This window comes from Gouania willdenowi, chromosome 6 (assembly GCF_900634775.1).
Source record: "Gouania willdenowi chromosome 6, fGouWil2.1, whole genome shotgun sequence".
NCBI classification, from domain to species: domain Eukaryota; kingdom Metazoa; phylum Chordata; class Actinopteri; order Blenniiformes; family Gobiesocidae; genus Gouania; species Gouania willdenowi.
The window spans coordinates 9,409,094-9,427,919 of NC_041049.1; the positions used below are offsets into that span (position 1 = coordinate 9,409,094).

The 18,826-nt window shown below is 37.3% G+C and overlaps 1 protein-coding gene across 1 annotated transcript in view; it reads right to left on the reverse strand.

The window, feature by feature from the left end:
- The window catches only part of LOC114464701 (semaphorin-3ab-like), a 59,488-nt gene extending 41,952 nt beyond the window's left edge, over positions 1-17,536 (reverse strand). The window contains exon 1 of the mRNA XM_028449171.1: positions 17,431-17,536. Coding sequence (XP_028304972.1) covers positions 17,431-17,536 — 106 coding nt within the window. The remainder of the gene's footprint in view (positions 1-17,430) is intronic.
- Positions 17,537-18,826: the final 1,290 nt, after the last annotated feature.

Sequence of the window (18,826 nt, forward strand, 5' to 3'; positions counted from 1 at the left end):
TATACCTCCAACACACTCCCATGTCCTGGACCCCCAAACTCAGCCCCCAACGCAAACACACATCCACGTATGAGTGTATAGTCAGTCTGCCATTATGCATACAAAATTATAAAGATGTTTGTATTCATCAGTGTTTATTTTGACAGGAATTTAAATGTTCATTTTTGTAATAAAAAGGCACTTTTCATACATAAAAAGCAGCTGAAAGTGCTTTTACAAGGTGAAAAACATCCACCATGTACAAAAACCTGTTCACAACCCTGGTGAAATGTGACTTTAACTTAAATGTTGAGTTTTGTTTTATTCATTTTATGGTATTCTATTTAATTTTCACATGAAAGATGCAAGAATGGTATAAATTTAAAGCACACAGTGAAAACCATAAAAAACCACAATCATAAATTTTAAAAAAAGAGGGCAAGCAGCACATAGAAATTGACAGAGATTATGGATACATATACAGTCACATATTTTTTAAATGTTTTAGTTAGACTTTAGTCCACGGAAATCAGTTTTAGTTTTAGTCTCATTTTTTGTTTTTTCAAGTAATTTCACAGTTTTGTTGAAAAATGATGTTTCTCGTGCTCGTAAAAACTCCATCGTAACCATTAGATTAGATCAGATTATACTTTATTTAATCCCACAGTGGGAAAATTCACACATTACAGGAGCCAAAGACACAAAGAGTCACCAAGAAAACAAAAAAAAAATAGGGGAAAAAAAATAGATAATATTGGCCAGGCATACATTTAACTATGTTTGGTTTATTTTTATTTTCTGCAATATTTATTCATAATTTACTACGCTGCTACCTCTAAATACTTAACCTATCAAACCTAGAGTTACTTTATTATATTTTTCTTCTGTTGTTTTTCTTTTTAGCTGTGTGCACTTTAAGGTGAAGACAAATAATCTACAACTGTATAATTGTATAATGACAATAAAGGCATTCATGTTCTAAAACTACATTTTTAGTCATTTAAAGTGAGAATGTACCCTATTACTCTTGTATAATGAAAAATGTCTAAAAGTGCTACGTAATCATGCGTGCAGGTCGGATCACAGTGGAACCTTCTCACTCTGCACATGGACTATTCAAATCTCTCCCCTCAGGCAGGAGGTTACAGTCATTCTGGACCAGAACCTCTCGCCATAAGAGCAGTTTCTTCCCCTCTGCTGTTGGACTTATGAACACTATGTAACCATATAACTCGTTGCTTCAAACCCCTTTTACAGACTCTACAAACTTGACACTTTATATAATTTGGGTCACTTTATAAATCATGTCCTTAATAACCTGCACTGATGACATGTTTATTGTATATATTATCATATCATATTTATTTAGTGTATATAATATATTGTTATCGAGAACGTATTATTGCATGCCTTTTTATTTATTTATTTTTATTTTTTGTAATTTATTTATTTGTTTATTTTAAATTTAACTTAATTTTTATATTTTAATTTTTTTTATATTTTTAATTGCATTTATTTTTTATTTTATATTTTCTTATTATTTTTTTTATTATTTTTTATTTTATCTTATTTTATTTTAATTTTATTTTTTTAATCTATTCTATTATTTGCTATTGCACCTTTTTTTTTAAGCCAAAGCAAATTCCGAGTTGTGAATTCTGTTAATCAACAATGACAATAAAACATTCTGATTCAGATGTTCTTCATAAGTTCTTGTTAATTTTCTCTATAATTGAACAAATTACGTGTAACATGGAAGAACAAAGCTCCAAGTTAAAATTTAAATTCAGATATTTAATTGTTTTAAAAAATCAAAGCATTAAGGGTTATAATCCAGCATCATCTTCTACGTCACATTTTTACTCGTCAGTTGATATTCAACACAGATTAGGTTTGAATCATTTTTTGTCATCAGTACTTCTTAAATTTATGTCACAAAATAAAAGACCAACACTTTTTCTCCATTTAATTAATATTTGATGAAATTACCACTGGTATTTGTGTTTATTATTCCAAGAGCACAAGAGGTTTTTACTCTTGACTCATGAACACATGCCATTGTTCCATAGATTTACCAATGCTTGTATTTTCTTTGCACATTTTCAGTCCAACAAAGGCTGTTCATTCAAATAAATCCCGATTAGATTCTCTGTCATTGTCTGAAATGGAAAAAAAAAAAAAAATCAACAACCTGGCTCATCTCTTCCACAAAAGAAGCTTGATTTAAAAAAAAAAAAAACACAAGTGCAATTGTGTGTGAAGCCCTCTTCACTCCTCCATTCCGCGAGCAGGCGGGCGGCAGTATTCTTTATTTTTTGGACGCCTACATGCATGCCACGCGATTGCGGAATAATGAAACCGTATGAAAGAAAAGGCGAGAGGGCATTAAATTATGTTTACGCGGTAGCTGGAGTGTGTGTTTGAATGGCATTGCACAAAAAAAAGGAAAAAAAACACTTGTTTGGGATTGAAAAGGACAGATGATATTCCATTAACATAATGTGGCTCTTTTTTCAAGTGGTTTTTCCTTTACACGTATTCAGCCAAGCTGAGCAAAAACAAGAGGAAGGTTTTTCACGCTTTCATTCTCTGTTTGCTACAATTTCTATAAAGACTCTTGGTGTGTAGTCGTCTGTGTTTCTGTTTTGTTTTTAATCAAAGGTAGGGATGTTTCTTTACTGGGTTGCAGAGAAAAGTGGTAAATTGCATGTTTGATTTTCAACTACAAAGCCAAAAAAAATCCCAGCACTGTAATATGTGCAGTGGTTTAGGCATCATGCATGTCAACATCTGCCTACGAAGGCGTCCTTTTTTCTTCTACGTGTGTGGCACTTTTCGCCGCTCTCAGGACGACCTCGGCCACAAAACACAGGTGTCGGTTAAAGAAAAGGAAAAAAAAAGAATAAAAAAAAGCAAAAGAGAGAGAGAGAGAGAGAGACGGGCGCCCCATGGAAATGTGCTGAGAGCTTTACTTAACAAAGTGCTCAAATGTTATCCCAAGCTCAAGGATATCCACACACATGCCTCCAAAGTTCACCGTCCTCGCCTTCTTTCTTCTCTACCTCCACAGTGGCGGTTGTGGGCTGGTTGCCATGACGACTGTCTGCGTGGCACAACCCAGGGGCCGAATGCGTTTTCAGAGTGACATTCCTGACAAGAAATGTGTGGCCTCAACACGCGGTGCACCTTCGACTCTGCAATTAAATCACACTCTGATGATGTTCCCCGTGCACAATGAATGCAGTGTGAGGTCATGGACTATTTTCCAGCACTTCATTAGAAACCTGTAACTAATAATAATAATATATTACACGTTTTACAAGGGATTGACCGATATGGATTTTTTAGGGCAGATGCCAATACCAATATATTTATCATCCAAAGCCGATGACCGATACGGACTGCTGACTTTCTTGAGCCAATATTTGGAGCCGATACTACTTTTGCTCAATTTACATTTTAAAAATGACACAATGATGATAACAAATGGTACGAGACTGAATTTTTAAAAGGAACATTTATTGAAATTAACAAAGGTGAGGTAGAATGACAACAAGTAAAAAAATATTTAACAAATATTAAAAACAGGTGATGTAGAACAAGAACAAGTAATAATTATTTCTGCTCTCTGTAAATAATGCGGATCGGCAAACGCAGCAGCCCGCATCGGCCGATGCCGAAAAACGCAAAAATTGGGCCGATAATATCAGCCGGCCAATTTATTCGTATATCACTACTTTTTGACAAATTTTCCAACAAAAATGACTATGCAGGACATTATTTCTTTTGCAAATTTTACATTTTAGTTCATAATAATTTATCTGGTTACAAACTTGGAAGAATACCTATAATTCATTAAAACTGTAAAACGTTCTGACAATGGAAGGATTTGAAATCCCATCAGTGCGTTGCATTGTGGGATTAGGTCAAAGGTCACGATAACCAAAATACAAGTATGGTAAAAGGCAAAGACCGGAGAAATATGAACTATAGACTTTTTTGGTTCTTTTTTCAAACATTAAATTTAAGTGTAGTCGTTGCTCTTTATCTAAAAAAGGTAAACAGTAGCAACATCTACTCTTAAATTTAATGTCTGAAAAAAGAACCAAAATAAGTCTATAGTAATAAGAAGACGTGATGAATGTATTTGAGCTAGAAATATGAACTAATGGTGAATTCAAGCACTAGAAAGTGCATGAATTAAAAAGATAATTACAGTAGATGATGCACAGCGATGGTCCGAGCAAGACATTTTTAGGCTAAATAAGACAGCAGCTGTTAGCGTGTAACGCTGTCAGAATGCACATATTGCATCTAGACAGTAATGATTTATTGGCTCCATTAGTGAAAGTCCCATTTTCCACAAGGGTGAAATTCTATATCCTGTATAAAAAAAATTCAATTTTTGAGATACAATTCTGACATTTTCCCAAACATTATCTACCTTTTTTAGCAAGAGTTTGCACATATTTATTTATATTATTGTTTACAGTCAAACATTTTGATGGACTTTAGATTCAATTTTTTTTTTTAAATTTGGTGTGGCTTGTTTGTATAGGACTGTCTGAAAATGTGCTGTAGCATGTTTGGTGTCAATTAAGCAAAAAATTATGGGAGAAGAAAGATTTCATAAAAAACTACAGTGCGACCTTTAGGACCATTAGCTTGTTTTTGCAGCTGAGGCAATCTGATGAGATGTCAGCTGTTAAATATAAATACATTTTAAAATGTTTTATAACAGCCTTAATCTTCTTGACGGATGGGAGGGAGAAAGTGACGAGTCTGTTTGTGGCCCCTGTATATACAGTATATACAGTATATATATGTATATCAACTTTGAAGAGTTTTTAACTGAAAGAAATGCACAGACGCAGAAACTGACCCGTGGTGACGTTAGTTTGATATTAAGAGTTTGATTTGTCTGAAAATGCTGAATAGCGTCCATATTTGTTTTTTACCCAGGTGTTTGACACATTTTTTAAAAAGTTTAATCTCACTGACAAACCAAACAGTTTGAAAATATTCAAACCAATTTGGTCAGAAATGGACCGATTTTTAGGAAAAACAGACCTAGTAAACATGTATGGTCTGATGTATAATAATAATATATCCATACAGGTATCGCTCCCATTACAGCTGCTTCCTGTAAATGTGAAACAGGTAAGATTTTTCACATGAACATTGCATTAAATCACAGTCTTTCCCTGAATCACCTCCTCTCTGATCCCCTCTGGCTGCTAACACATGCACACACGTCACACCGTTATTTATTCTATTAACATTTTCTTATTGATTATTTTTGATTTTTGACACATATTTTCAGCCCTGGATTAGGAAGTGGGCTCATGCATTTTTAAAAATACTTTATTTGATTTTATTTGGATTTATTTGATTTTGTTACATTTATTTTAATATGAATGCATTTTGTTACATTTATTTTAATATGAATGCATTTTGTTACATTTATTTTTAATATTAATGCATTTTGTTACATTCAACCTTAATGTATTTAATTACATTTTGTTATATTATTTTTTAATAATTATAATGATTTAATTTAGTTACATTTTATTGCAATATTGTACTCTGTAAAATAAGTTTGTCGAGTTATTTACGCTTTTCATTTGAGAAATTATATCCTGCAGATATCAATTATTTGATAGAAATAAAGCTACTTCATATCTTAGTGTGTCACATTCAGACTGCCCAACACAGACACATTGCACCGTGCAACAGGTAACAAGTCAAATATAGTATGTATTAATTTAGAAAAATGAAAGCTATGATAAGAAACGTACAGAATTATTCACATTGGGGTGTAGAGTGTATTATTTAAACATAAACAGCTGAATAACTCCTACTATGACAAGCATTAAAAAAAACCAAAAACTCTTGTTCACATTAATGTATAACATGTATATTAAAAACTAGCCTTAGGGTTTATTTGGGTGAGTCTTGTCTTATTTAGCGATTAAAAACAACATCTCCAGTTTTCCTGAGATTATGAGATTATTATTGTTGTAATTATTCCTATATAAATAAAGTTGAATTGAATGAAATGAGAACTTTTCACCATTTCACTTTTGGTCTTCCCTGCTTTTGCTTCTGCCTCCTGCAATAATGAAGAATAATGTATTTGTTCAATAAATGAACTTTGATTTTAAAAGAAATACATTAAATATCTTTAATAATCAACAAAAAATAATTTTGGGGGAAGAATTTGGTCAAACAAATAAGCAGTTTTTCATTTGTTGACCCATTTCTGACGTCCTCCAGTTCATTACAAATGATATTCATTAAAAAAGGCTATTATTTCTCTACTATTAAAATGTTTAACATCATTCTGAAACAAATTGATAATACTTGAATGCTACTAATTCAATGTATAAATAATTACTACTAAAGTAAAAAAAATCACAAGAAAAGTTCCCATATCGTGCCGTCTCATGGTGTGTCATTGTAAACGACAGGAAGTCCTAGTAAAAAAATCAGCATCTGTAAAGTTGTTCCACAACGTGAAAATATAAAGTCCAAAATGTTCATAAAAAGGTGGGCTTGGTTACAGGAGGAAACAAGGGTTTGTTTTTCTTTCTACGAAAGTTGAAGAAAACCTGTGGTACAGGATTATTGTTTCATATGTAGACGTAACAACTCTAACAGACGTTTAAAAGTCGGAAAATAAAACTGCTGGGGCTCCGAAAAGGTTAAACGGGTTGAATAAAGAACGTGGATCACGAGGCCTGATACAGAAAACCACATTTAACCCACACTAGATCTATATAAGTCCACTAAGTGGGTGTTGGATTTCACCATACAGCACCATTCATCTTTTAACCCAAATGCTTGACTTCCTCGTCACCACGACATTCCGCTTCACCCGAGAGAAGGAGAGAAAAGGAAAGAAAGCGAAAGAACAAGAAAGAAGACAAGCACTGTAAACTACAAGATTTGACAGGAGGGGAAAAGCTTGGACGGACCAAAAAATAACTCTCAATCAGAAATAATGACGGCGAGCTGAGGTCCAAACATGAGCAGAAAGCTCCCACGTTGAATATGGAACCGTTTCATTAGCGTGCGCCTCCTCCTGTCATTGGCGACACAGACCGACTGAGACCACAGACGGACCGGAGGCCCAGCCATGGTGACCACACTAAGCCCACTCACACACCACTAACTGCTTATTCTCTGGCTCCTCACAAGGAAAAACACACACAGACAGAACAATACACTTATTTATACTCGTAAATCCATTATTTGGGTAAATGTGTAATATATGAGTGTTTGTGTGCCGTGTGGATAGAGGAAATCAGTGCTACGTATCCTGAGGCGGTTTTGATGAATGGACCCAGGCTGTGGTTATGGTGGTCATGTCTGGAGCCGCTGCCTGTTAGTGCAGCCTGTCAGCCCAACGCTGCACGGAGCTCAATGTCTGCTCCCCGGTTTTATTACAAATTAATGAGGCAGGACCGACTATTCCGAATGTTTCCCAGGAAAAACTGTGATAGAAAAACACAATTATGCCATCGAAACGTGGAACTCAGCCTGATGCTGAATTATTCACCACTTTTTACACCTTCAATTATAAGAGCTTTGTGTTTTGAATAGACATAATACATGCATTTGAAGTTGTAATTAATATTATTGTAGTGTGTATTGTGTATTTAAACATAATAGTTATTGAGCAGTGTATTCTGGGTAGCGTGCAATAATTTGGCTTCTATTTGTCTGGTTTTATCCTAGCTTAGCTTACTTTAATAGTTATTCATTTATTTCTTTATGTATTTATTTGTTTATTTATTGTTAAATTGTATTTTAATCCTTTATTGCATGTGTCTTTAGTATATGTATGCGTACGCCTCTCGCTGTTACATGTATATTAATTATCTGTAAGTTTATTTATTGTCGGCAAAGGCAGCTATAGTTGTATAGTTTTCTCTGTAGCGCTTATTAAAAAAGTGTGGACATATTTCATAATTCCAACAAGTTCATTTTGTCTTCTTTTTGAATAATATATTAAGGTTTCATTTATTCAGACAACTTTTTTTTTCCGGAAATCGACATGTTTCGACTTTCAACTGCCAGTCTTCTTCAGAGGCGTCTGCTGATCCGTTTGTTGTTTCCTTGACATCCAGGTAATAATTCCGGCAAATTCATTTTGTTTTCTTTCTGAATAATACCTGATAAAAAAAGTTGTCTGAATAAATGAAACCTTAATATATTGTTTTACGTGGAAGTCAAGGAGCACGTCAAAGCCATCAGCAGACGCCTCTGATTAAGACTGGCAGTTGACAGTTGAAACGTGTCAGCTGATCAAAGTCAATTTCAAATGAAACCATAACATATTAGGAAATAATTCAGATTAAAGCTCATAGTTCAACTGATGTTGTGATGTTTTTAATGATATTAATAACTTGTAATTTCATAACTTTTGTCATCTCTGGATCTCTGAGTCCTGGTGGAGTTTTCTTTTCCTTATTGTCTTTTCTTTTTCACTCGTATTATATCGTTTCCACTAATAAACACAAAGATGACTGTAGTTATATGAATTAAATGTATTCTTGTGCAACAATTCTGTAAAAAAATGTATGTACAATGTACTCTAGTAGTTTTTTTGGGGGGTTTTGTTCTATATTTATCATTTTTTATTTTCTCAATACTATGTTCACTATTTTTGCTGGTATATTATATAACTGTACACTTGTGTACACATGTTTGTACAGGGTTTGTTTTTTGTCTTTTGCTGTTATTGTCTCTATGAAAAGAAGAGGAATGACTGGGTTTGGGTGGGGTGGGGTGGGGTGGGTGGAGAAAATGTTTTACATCTTTCCCTTTCTTTCATTGTACCTTTGTAATGCACCTTTTTTCCCCCCCCGGACACAAAAAGCTGAAACATATAAAAAAAAAAAACCTTTGGTGGTTTGGCTTTTAAAAATATTCATATTGTGCCTTTCATATGGTGGAAAATGTTTTCCCTGCACTGGACGTCTTCTGGATCCACAAGTGGCTCCACCTTCCTTCCACGTCTGTTGTCCATCAGTCTTTCACTCCGTCTTTCTGCAAAGATGTCCCTCTCATTTGTAACACGACTCTGCTCAGATTGAATGGTGCACCCTTTTTTCCTCCATCTGACTGACAAGACTTAGCAGGTGGCGGCTCTCCATTCATACCCATGCATGCTCCAGCAATCTGCACCGCGCTGTAACCCAAGCCTACATCCCCAACGCAGATGCAAAGACACAGGGATATTTATTTTCCCATGCAGCATGCCCTAAACGCTGCCTGTGTACACAAAGAAACGCACGCTGAACATCTACAATCACCCTGTGCACAATGGGTTTATATCTCTGAGCAAACTATTCCCCGCACTGACCGTCAGATTGTTCGTCATTGTTTCAACAACAAATAATATCACTGAAGTGAACAAAAAACCCCCCCAACACATACAGAAAAATAAAATGTGAGCCAAAAAGCACAGACAGAGGGTCAGTCAGCGTCACTGAGTAATGAGAAAATACTCTCAATGTTTCTCCTGCACTCGCTTTAAAAGTGTGACGACATGAAGTCTGGGATTTTTTCAATTATTTCACGAATGCTTTCTTGTTTTCAAAGTTTCACTTGTGTCTGTAATCAAGATTCATTACAGCAGGGGTCTCAAACTCTTTTATTTCAGGGGCCAAATATGGACCAGTTTGATCTCAAATGTGCTGCAGATTAGATTTTAGGTGAGAAAAATGACCATTTTGACATCAATTGTGTCCTAGTTTTTAACATCACTCCCTGTCGGATCTTCACTTTAAAAAATTCTTGATTTTGTAAGCGATTTTTGTGTATTTTTGAGGAACATTGTGGATTGTTTGTACGAAATGTCAAGATTTGTGGATCAAAAATGAGCGCATTCATGTGATATAAACAAAGGAAAACTGCAAGCTACTACAAATATTGCAGAGTTTCATTAAATTGGTGAATTTCAGATATCTACAACTGGATTATTTGTTAATTTACTCAATTATTCATGTCTTTCTGTCATTTTTTTCTCCTGCGGGCCAAATTGGATACTCTAAAGCAGTGGTTCCCAAACTTTTTGTACCCATGGTACACCAGAGGACAAGTAAAAATTGTGAGGCACACCTATTGTGCAAAATAGTCTTTATAACACGTGTTATCACTCATAGCATGTACAATATCGGTAAATGTGCTTAATTATTTACTAAAGACAACTATATTACTCGTGAAATATTTATTAACAAAATATTATTATTATGAAATGAGTGCATACAAAGTAGTAAATTAGAAAATAATTATTTTTGTGTAGTTGTATATTGCAATATGTATGGTTGTCACAAAATCCCACGGCACACCCGGACATGCCTCACGGCACAACGTTTGGGACCCACTGCTCTAAAGCACGTGTCAAACTCAAGGCTCGAGGGCCAAATCATCCAATTCAGCCAACAGGAGAAAGTAAAAATAACAAAGAAAACATGAAATATTGAGTAAATGACCAAATAATCCAGTTGTAGATATCTCAAATTCACCAATTTAATGGAACTCCACAATATTTTTAGAGACGTGTTTATATCACATGACTGCAAATTGTGGAAAGAACTCTCAATATTTACACCAATCTTGGAATTTCTCACAAATAATTCCACAAATTTGCTCTAAATTACACAAACAATTGTAACAAAATCAATAATTATTTTAATTGAACTGATATTGAAAACTAGGGTGATGTTAAAATTGTTCTTTTTCCTTGACCTAAAATCTGTGGCCCACTTGAGCTGGTCTGTATTTGGCCCCTGAACTAAAATGAGTTTGGCACCCCTGCTCTAAAGGGCCGTATTAGAGCATTAAAGCATCTCTGCTGTGGGATCATATTCAACACTGTGGGCTAAGATCACAAAGGAAATGTATTCAGATTTAATAGAGAGGGGTTTAGTTAAAAAGAGCCAGTGCTCTAGTCTAAAACATGGGTTTTACACTGTTGGAATGTAGCCGTGGGATTGCTAACGGATGAGGGCAACTCGCTGTGGGTGTGTTTCCAAAGGGAGGCGAGCAAAAGATATGCATCAACTGAGCTGTATTCAAAGATGACAGGAAAAAGCGGATAAGGAGAGGGAAAAAAAGAAATGGAAAGACACACATACATAGAAAATGCATATAGATTGTAGTTGGGGTTAGTGGTGTGGTTCTCTGAGAAGAAACAGGAGAGGGAGGAGGGGCAAGAACAGATGACAAATGAGAAAGAATGAGAGCGAGTGCGAGATCTCTAAAGTAGACACTTTGTGAGAACACCTTATAATTATCAGCATCCGCTCAGTCCACAACGTGGTCACATACAGCTGCTAGGAAACACTATTGTCCCATCACATATCAAAGCTGAACTCAAAAAAAAAAAAAAGAACTTGAAGAACTCCTAGAAAACATACAAATATACTTCATTTTTCTTTATTTTCCACTAGAGTCAGAAACCAGTAACACTGACATGGACACACACAGGCTTATTATGGTGCCCAGTCCAGACTGCATGAGTGCGGTTCCACACCAGGAGTCTATTTTAAAGGCTCGCTTGCCAAAATTCCAGATTCCTCATCTCTTTTTCTCAGTCACCCATCATCTTCCCTCCGCAGCTCCACCCGTGGAGCCCACGTGGGGCGGCGACCGTGGCATCCGGAGGTCACAAGCCAGAAGACGCCATGTTTACCAACTCTGAAAGTAATTATCGAGCTGTTTAACGACAGCTTTTAAGTCATAAAAGTTCATTTAAAGGCAAAATGAAAGGGTCGTTTTGATCAAACTGCCGACCTCACACCTGTAGGACGCTGTCTGCTGTATGCTGATTGAACTTTAGGGGTCAGTGTTCCCTCTAATGGTAAACTGTTATTGATCCAAACCAGAAGTGCAGCCATGGATTTAGTCTGACTTTAACTGTGTCAGCAGAGTTCATCTTTATTTAGTTTTAGTCATAGTCTTTTTACTAAAATGCATCTTAGTTTTAGTCAAAATTTAGTCACAACTGAATGACATTAGGATTTTAGTCTAAATCTGTTATAGATATAGTCGACTACACCGTAAGAGTTTTTTTTGTATTTTTAAGATTCAATTACCACATATAAACCTGATATGGAAGGTATTAAGGTTTGTTAATACACATATTTGATGCGATCAATGCATAAAACCACATGATCACATGAATTCTAGTATGATTTTGTCCCATGTGACCAAATTATAGAAACATTTTTATTAGTTAACAACAATATCAATACATTTTGATATGATATATTAAGGTTTTATTTGTTCAGACAACTTTTTTTTTAGGAAATTTACTTAAAAAATTGTCTGAATAAATTAAACCAAAATGAACTTGCTGAAATTATCTTCATAGTTTTCATCACCAGTGTTTTTTTTTTTTTTAATTAGTCATAGTCCAGTTTGGTGCCCCCAGTTTGGGGGCACGCCCCCTGCAAAAGCATTTATTTTCCTTTGTGCTTTATTAATATTCTAAAATATGTGATTGCAAATTGTGTGTTATTTGAAGAATAGCCTCCATTTTTATGTTTTTCAACAACGTGATGGGGTGGGCTGAGAGGTTTTCATTCTTCATTCTGGTTCAGGTATTTGTGTTGACAAAAACTATAACAAAGATTCTTAGTTAACAAAATGAAGACGTGTATGAGGTTTGATACTTTACAAGAAAATTACTCAAATGAGGATGTAAATTCTCCTATATTTATCTAAGTTTAGCATAAACTGGCTGATGAGGATGTATTTAGTGAGACTGCACTCCTGGCCGATCCAAGCAACAACAAAAAAAAAAAAAGGTAAGAGCTATTTTGGTGTGAAGGAGAAGAGAAAATCATTAACGCTTGTGATCACGCTCATGTTCCCATGAAGCCCGATCCTTTTTGCTGAATGTCTAACTGATCACACTGGGAAATCATTTACTCTGCACTCGCACCACCAGCCGTCCCTGGAGAGGTCATTTTATCTACCTGTCTCCATTACTCACTCAGTCCTCAAAACCTGCTCACTCTGCAGTTGTTCGTTCGTCCTTTCACAAAAAAAAAAAAAAAAAAAAAAAAAAAAAAACAAAATCACAGACATATTTTGTGCTGATTGGTCGCGGGCGGCACGTCATCAGCGCTCATTTGGGAACGATTACATGATCACATAGTCTGTGGGCACTGAGGGCTTTCACTCAAAGCCTGTTTGCTACAGTGTCTGTTCATGATGTTACCCAGTCCTTTTATGAGTTGGAGTTGCACCTTGACTGTGTTTGAAATTGCATACTAACATACTACTCATACTACTGTGCTACTCATACTAAGTCTGATGTCAAATTGAGTATGTCGTGCGTTTACATTAGATAGTATGAAAAATTTGAGTATGCGAGAAATACGCTGTTGTATACTATATCGTCATACTCAACCGCCCCATAATGCATTGGGTGCCTTGCATAGGGTTCTTGCTTTGAAGTTAAACGTAAGGTTGTCAGTACCACAATGGCAGGTCTCTGAAAATCTCTGAAATGTTGGCATGAAATGTGTACATGCAGGTTTTATGGTTGAAATGACCACATGTTGATATTCTACTTGCTCACTTTCTCGCATAAAATGTTTTCAGAACTTTCAACGGTGGAGAATCAAGATATTTAGCCTCAGTGTGCTTCAGGTTTTTGACGTTGAAATTTGGAAGTAAACTTCAGTGGGAGTGGTCCTCATCCTAATCCTCCTAACCATACTTATACTATATAGTAGACAGTATACACTCTGAGTTTGTAGTGCAGAGTATGGAGTATGCCTTTTCAAACACAGCCCTTGACTCTGTGCCTGTTTGACCGACAATCCCAGGAGGATTCCTCCATGTTGTTCCTTCTAATTACAACAGTAGACATAGAGGAGTGACGCTTCACTTCACAAACAGCCTCCCTCCCTTTTGCGTCACCTACTGTACATCTGCCAGCTCTTCCTTCATTAAAAGCAAATCCCATACATGCGCCACCATCCTTTCCACCATCCTCCTCCTCCTCTTTCAACCATCCATCCATCCATCCTCCACAAAGTGATCACACCTGTGATCCTGAGATGCTGGCCAACGTTGACACACAAAGAAAAGAGCACACGACGCAGCCTCATGCAGACAAACACTGCAGTCGGCCATGATTATGGAAACACTGAATTGTGAGTGTGTGCACCGGCACCAAAAACCAGGTGTCTAATTACCGTGCACAAGGACATTCAACACCTGACACAAACACGCACACAGAGACATCGCTTGCAAGTCGAACAGGAGGAAATTACAAGAGAAGGTGTTGAGTTCTCACACTGAGATGTGGTAGGAACATTCACACACAGGCAACACAACAAAGATCCACCAAAGTACGTCATGACAGACAATTTGACAACACGCATCTATCACTCGTTCACCCAATCGACGCCCGATGACACATCCTCCAGTGTCTAGTGCTGTTGTCAGTAACGTGTTCACTTGTCAGACTGAACGCCAGTGAAGAGGATCACATAAGGGGAGCAGATGGGAGGGAAACCATGTTCACATTCTTTAAACAGATAGCTGAGCAAAGAGGAGATGACATCTTCTCATCAGGCCTAAAGGCTTGGTTAGGATGTGAGCTGACACGATAGAGCTCAGTAGATGTTCTACTATATGTACTGTAGCAGGTACATTTAAACAGAAATGTAAATGTTAAAGGAGCTTATAGCTGAATTCAAAATAAGGCAGAATTACTTCAACAAGGATAAAATATATTAGTATTAGATTTTTTTTATGAACATATAACAAACATGACAAAAATGCTCCAACATACAATAAAGTAAATCAGAAGAAGGGGCAAACTAAATTAAAAATTCCAGTAGGATATATCTATGTTCATCACACTTTGGAAAATTTTGTACAGAAACTGAAACTGTTGATTTGCAGATTTTCATTTTAAACATGAAGTTGAGGAAATAAACGCTGCTTCTTCATTATAACCTGAGGTTAATGTGTTAATATTAAGTCACGGTACAGTATAACTTCAGAGAAGTCCTACAGCAAACAAAAGAAAAAAAATGAAGAAAAACACTCATACCATATTGCAGCCTAATTGAGCTCCATACTGCCACCTACTGGCATGGAAGAGCATCTGATTTTAAATACTAAAGGGTAATTTACCCATGAATAGCAAATCAACTGCAGTATTAAAGAGGCACTGTATCCTGCGTTCTAGACAACTTGGAACTCTAGCTAGATTTTTCGACCTTCTACTTGAAAAAGCGCATTAGAAAACCTCGAATCACACAAAAATGAATGTTTTTATTGTAAATACTCTAGTTTAGTTTAGTCTTTATTTTAAGGGACAAATGCATAGAGACATTAAGATCATAAAAAACAAAGATGTTCTACACCAGAGTATAGCTAAACAGCTAGTTTCCATCTGGTTAGCCATGTTTTGGAAGTATTTCAAACGCAACATGGAAATCACAGTTTTTGATATGGAAATGCCGGTTTCCGAGTCATATTGAATGCAGCATCAGCCTTACTGTTGGACTCCCGGAGAAGGATAACTTGCACCTCTTGGTGGTGCAAATCTAGTCAAAATTCTAGTGCGGCTAGAGCCCACATAAACGTCACATGATTACAAACTGATTACGAACTGACGCACCATTTTGTGTTGAGATTGGATGCTTTCCTCATCTTCCCACTCTCCCTGTGACTAGAAATACGAGTCTGTGGGACTTGATTATGGTTGTTTCAGGGTATGTCCACACAGAAGAATACTAGAACACACAAACGTCCAGAGCGGATCAGGCAGGTGGATTCTAGAGTGATTACTTTGTCAGATTTGGAGCATTTCCAATTGAAGTCTAGAAAGATTCAGGACCAAACACAGGAAGTATCGGAAATGACGTAGAGCACACGGCGTTGAAGGAGAACTGGCTACGGCATGAAACAAACATCAAAACCACCAAGAACATGGCAATTTGTTGCTGCTGCATTGTTGAATGTCGGGAAAGAACAAGCGAAGAAGGCGGAAACACTAGCACATTCTTCCGTGTTTTGACCAATGAGAGCCTCTTCTTCTCATTTCTGTTCGTCTACCGACAGAAGTCTCTACTCCAGTAACTGCGCCCCCAAGAGACTAGCTCATTCAACTGCAACACAGGCTGTTTGGAGCAGATCAATAAGTGCGCTGTCAACACAAACTGAGCCAAATCAAGGTGAATAAACCATCAGCTGTTCTTCGGCCCAAGTCCGGGACTATACCAGCGTAACTATACCTCAACGTCGTAGTGAGTTGATTCACATTTAACACACCTCCCAAGCGCTTTCCAAACACATTCCAAATGACAAACACTAATGTAAAGAACATATCATGAAGCAGACCCCGAGACACAATTGTTTCTGGTATTAAAAATGAATTAGTGACCGTCATCACATCTACTCGCCGGGACGTCTACTTTTACATTCTGTCAGCTCCAAAATTGATCACAGAGCAGCCAAATCCTAAAACCTCACAGGAGACGTTTTACAAGAAAAGCAAACACTAAAAATAAGGCAAATCCAAGAAAAAAAAAAAAAAAAAAAAATCAAGAAATCTTTCCTAAAATAAACATAGCTGAGATGAAAAGTCTGCGATTACAAAGAGCTTGATTTAGTGTGGGGTGTGCGAGAGGAGACCAGACACGGGGAGCAAGAGCGGGTGAGCGAGGAGGAGGAGAGGAAGAACCGGCGCTCCGCAGTCTCCCCTCAAAATAACACAGAAGGAGAGAGAATAACATGTTTGCTGTGTATGAGAAAAAAGACCGGACGTGTGCAACATCAAGTCAGATGAGGCTCTTTTTTTTTACTCTCAGCCAAGAGATTATCCTGCTTAATATGTTTGAGTTATTCAATATTGGTTTTTCAAGAAAGAATTCCAACTGTGGAACAAGAGTAATGAGAAGCTAAAAAACCTGCAGAGCCATATTTTTTAAAGCAGTTTTTGGGACACAAGCCATTAAACCAGAGGATCTACTATACAGGCTGTTCATTGCACTTAACAAAGCTTTACATTACAAGAAGAAGAAGGGGACAGCAAGAGGGGGGGAAAATCAGCATTGGGGCCAATATATACATTTAACTTCAGGCAAGCATATGGAAGCAATCGGCCTTATTTGTAAAGAGAATAGACACACGATGTGAGTGTGGGGGGGAGGGAGGAGGAGTGAGTTAATGAGAGGGAAGGTTAAACTAGAGAGATAGATCCTGTGTGCTGACCATGAGGGAGAAAGAGTGAAAGAGACTGTCAGAAATAGTCACAGAAAGAGAAGGAGAAGAAAAAACGCCTAGGCATCAGATGGAAAGAAAAGGAGAAAAAGAGCAACCGAGGGCAAGGGAAAATAAACTGCCCAAGCTGGACGCTCAGTTAAAACCCCCCATGCAGCAGATATATACGCTGGTTGGTGGGCTTACCCTTGTATGACAGCCTTAGCCTGGGTACGTTGTGTTTGGGTTCCGCTCCTCGTCCCGGCTGCACCGTCCCACACAACAGCACTACAATCCCAAACAGGTAATCCATGGTGCTGGAGTGTTGCTGCTGGCCGGCCTCCAGACCAAGGGCCACTTACAGCCGGACCACTACCCCCAAGATCAGGGGCTTCCTTACAGCCTGAGGGTCCCTCCACTTGAGTCCTGGAAGAAGAAGAAGAAGAAGAGGTTCCAAGGTGGAGGAAATCCTGGCTCCCCAGGTCTGAGTGCACTTCGTAGGGGGCCTTTTTGAGGTGCTGCTCACATGGCTCTGGGTGGTGAGGTCCAGCATAGACAGCCCCTCTCCACAGGTAAATAAAGGTTCTTCAGTAGAGAGGAAATTATAAATAAAAAGCACTTATCCACAGCTGTAGATATGTTCTTTAACAGAGAACCAGGTTCATCTCTATCTCTATGTCTTCCTCCCTTTGAGCAGACACTCTCGGCAACCCTCTAATCCTTGTGTGCAGCTTCAACAGACTGTGAGGGTGAGAGAGGAAGTGAGGGAGAGCTTCACCATCAGAGGAGGAGGAGGAGGAGGAGGAGAGGGAGGGAGAGCAGCTGGGAGAGCGAGTGTGACAGAGAGCAGGAGAGAAAGAGAGCGAGAGCTGTGATGAAGCCCAGTGAAGACTTTAATCAAGTTTACTCTATTTCTCATTAATTTCCTTCATTGTTACTTATCCCTTCCTTCACTTCCCTTATTACACACCTGTTTCCTTAATTCTTCTTTTCACCACCAAACCCAGTCCTATCTGGTCACTTATCAAAGTAAAGAGTGGGAGAGTGAATCCAGACAGTCAGAAGTTCAAATCCCCTTCTTCAAGTGATAGCTCTCAATAAACTTAACACACTTTAAAGGTCTAACTGAAACTGAGTCTGCACTATTTTTTTACTAGAAGACTCCTGCGCTGTTACTGGAGTTTCCTCCCATTATTTCCCTGTTAAAGATTATTGGGAACGTTTTCAGGAGGAAGGTGATTTCTATTCTAACCTTTCAAGAACTCTACCAAAGTGAAGTGAAACTTGATTTTGTTGTCAAAATAAACATACATGGAAACTTTTAATTATTTGTAATTAAAAAGGAAAACTTTGCAAAATAATAAATAAATAAAAAGATTTTCCTACAGCTGTCCTAGACATCCAAAGCTCTCATTTAGGGTGTATTCAATCCGAAGGCGCGGAGGACATGTGATCATTTTATCACCTTGGTTTGCATTCAGAGAGCAACTTCTGATCCACACCAAACAGCTTCTGGTGCAGTTACATGAGTTAACAGCTTGAGGGGGCTGTTACTGGAGTAGAGACTTCTCTAGGCAGAAAAACAAAAACCTGAAGAAGAAGC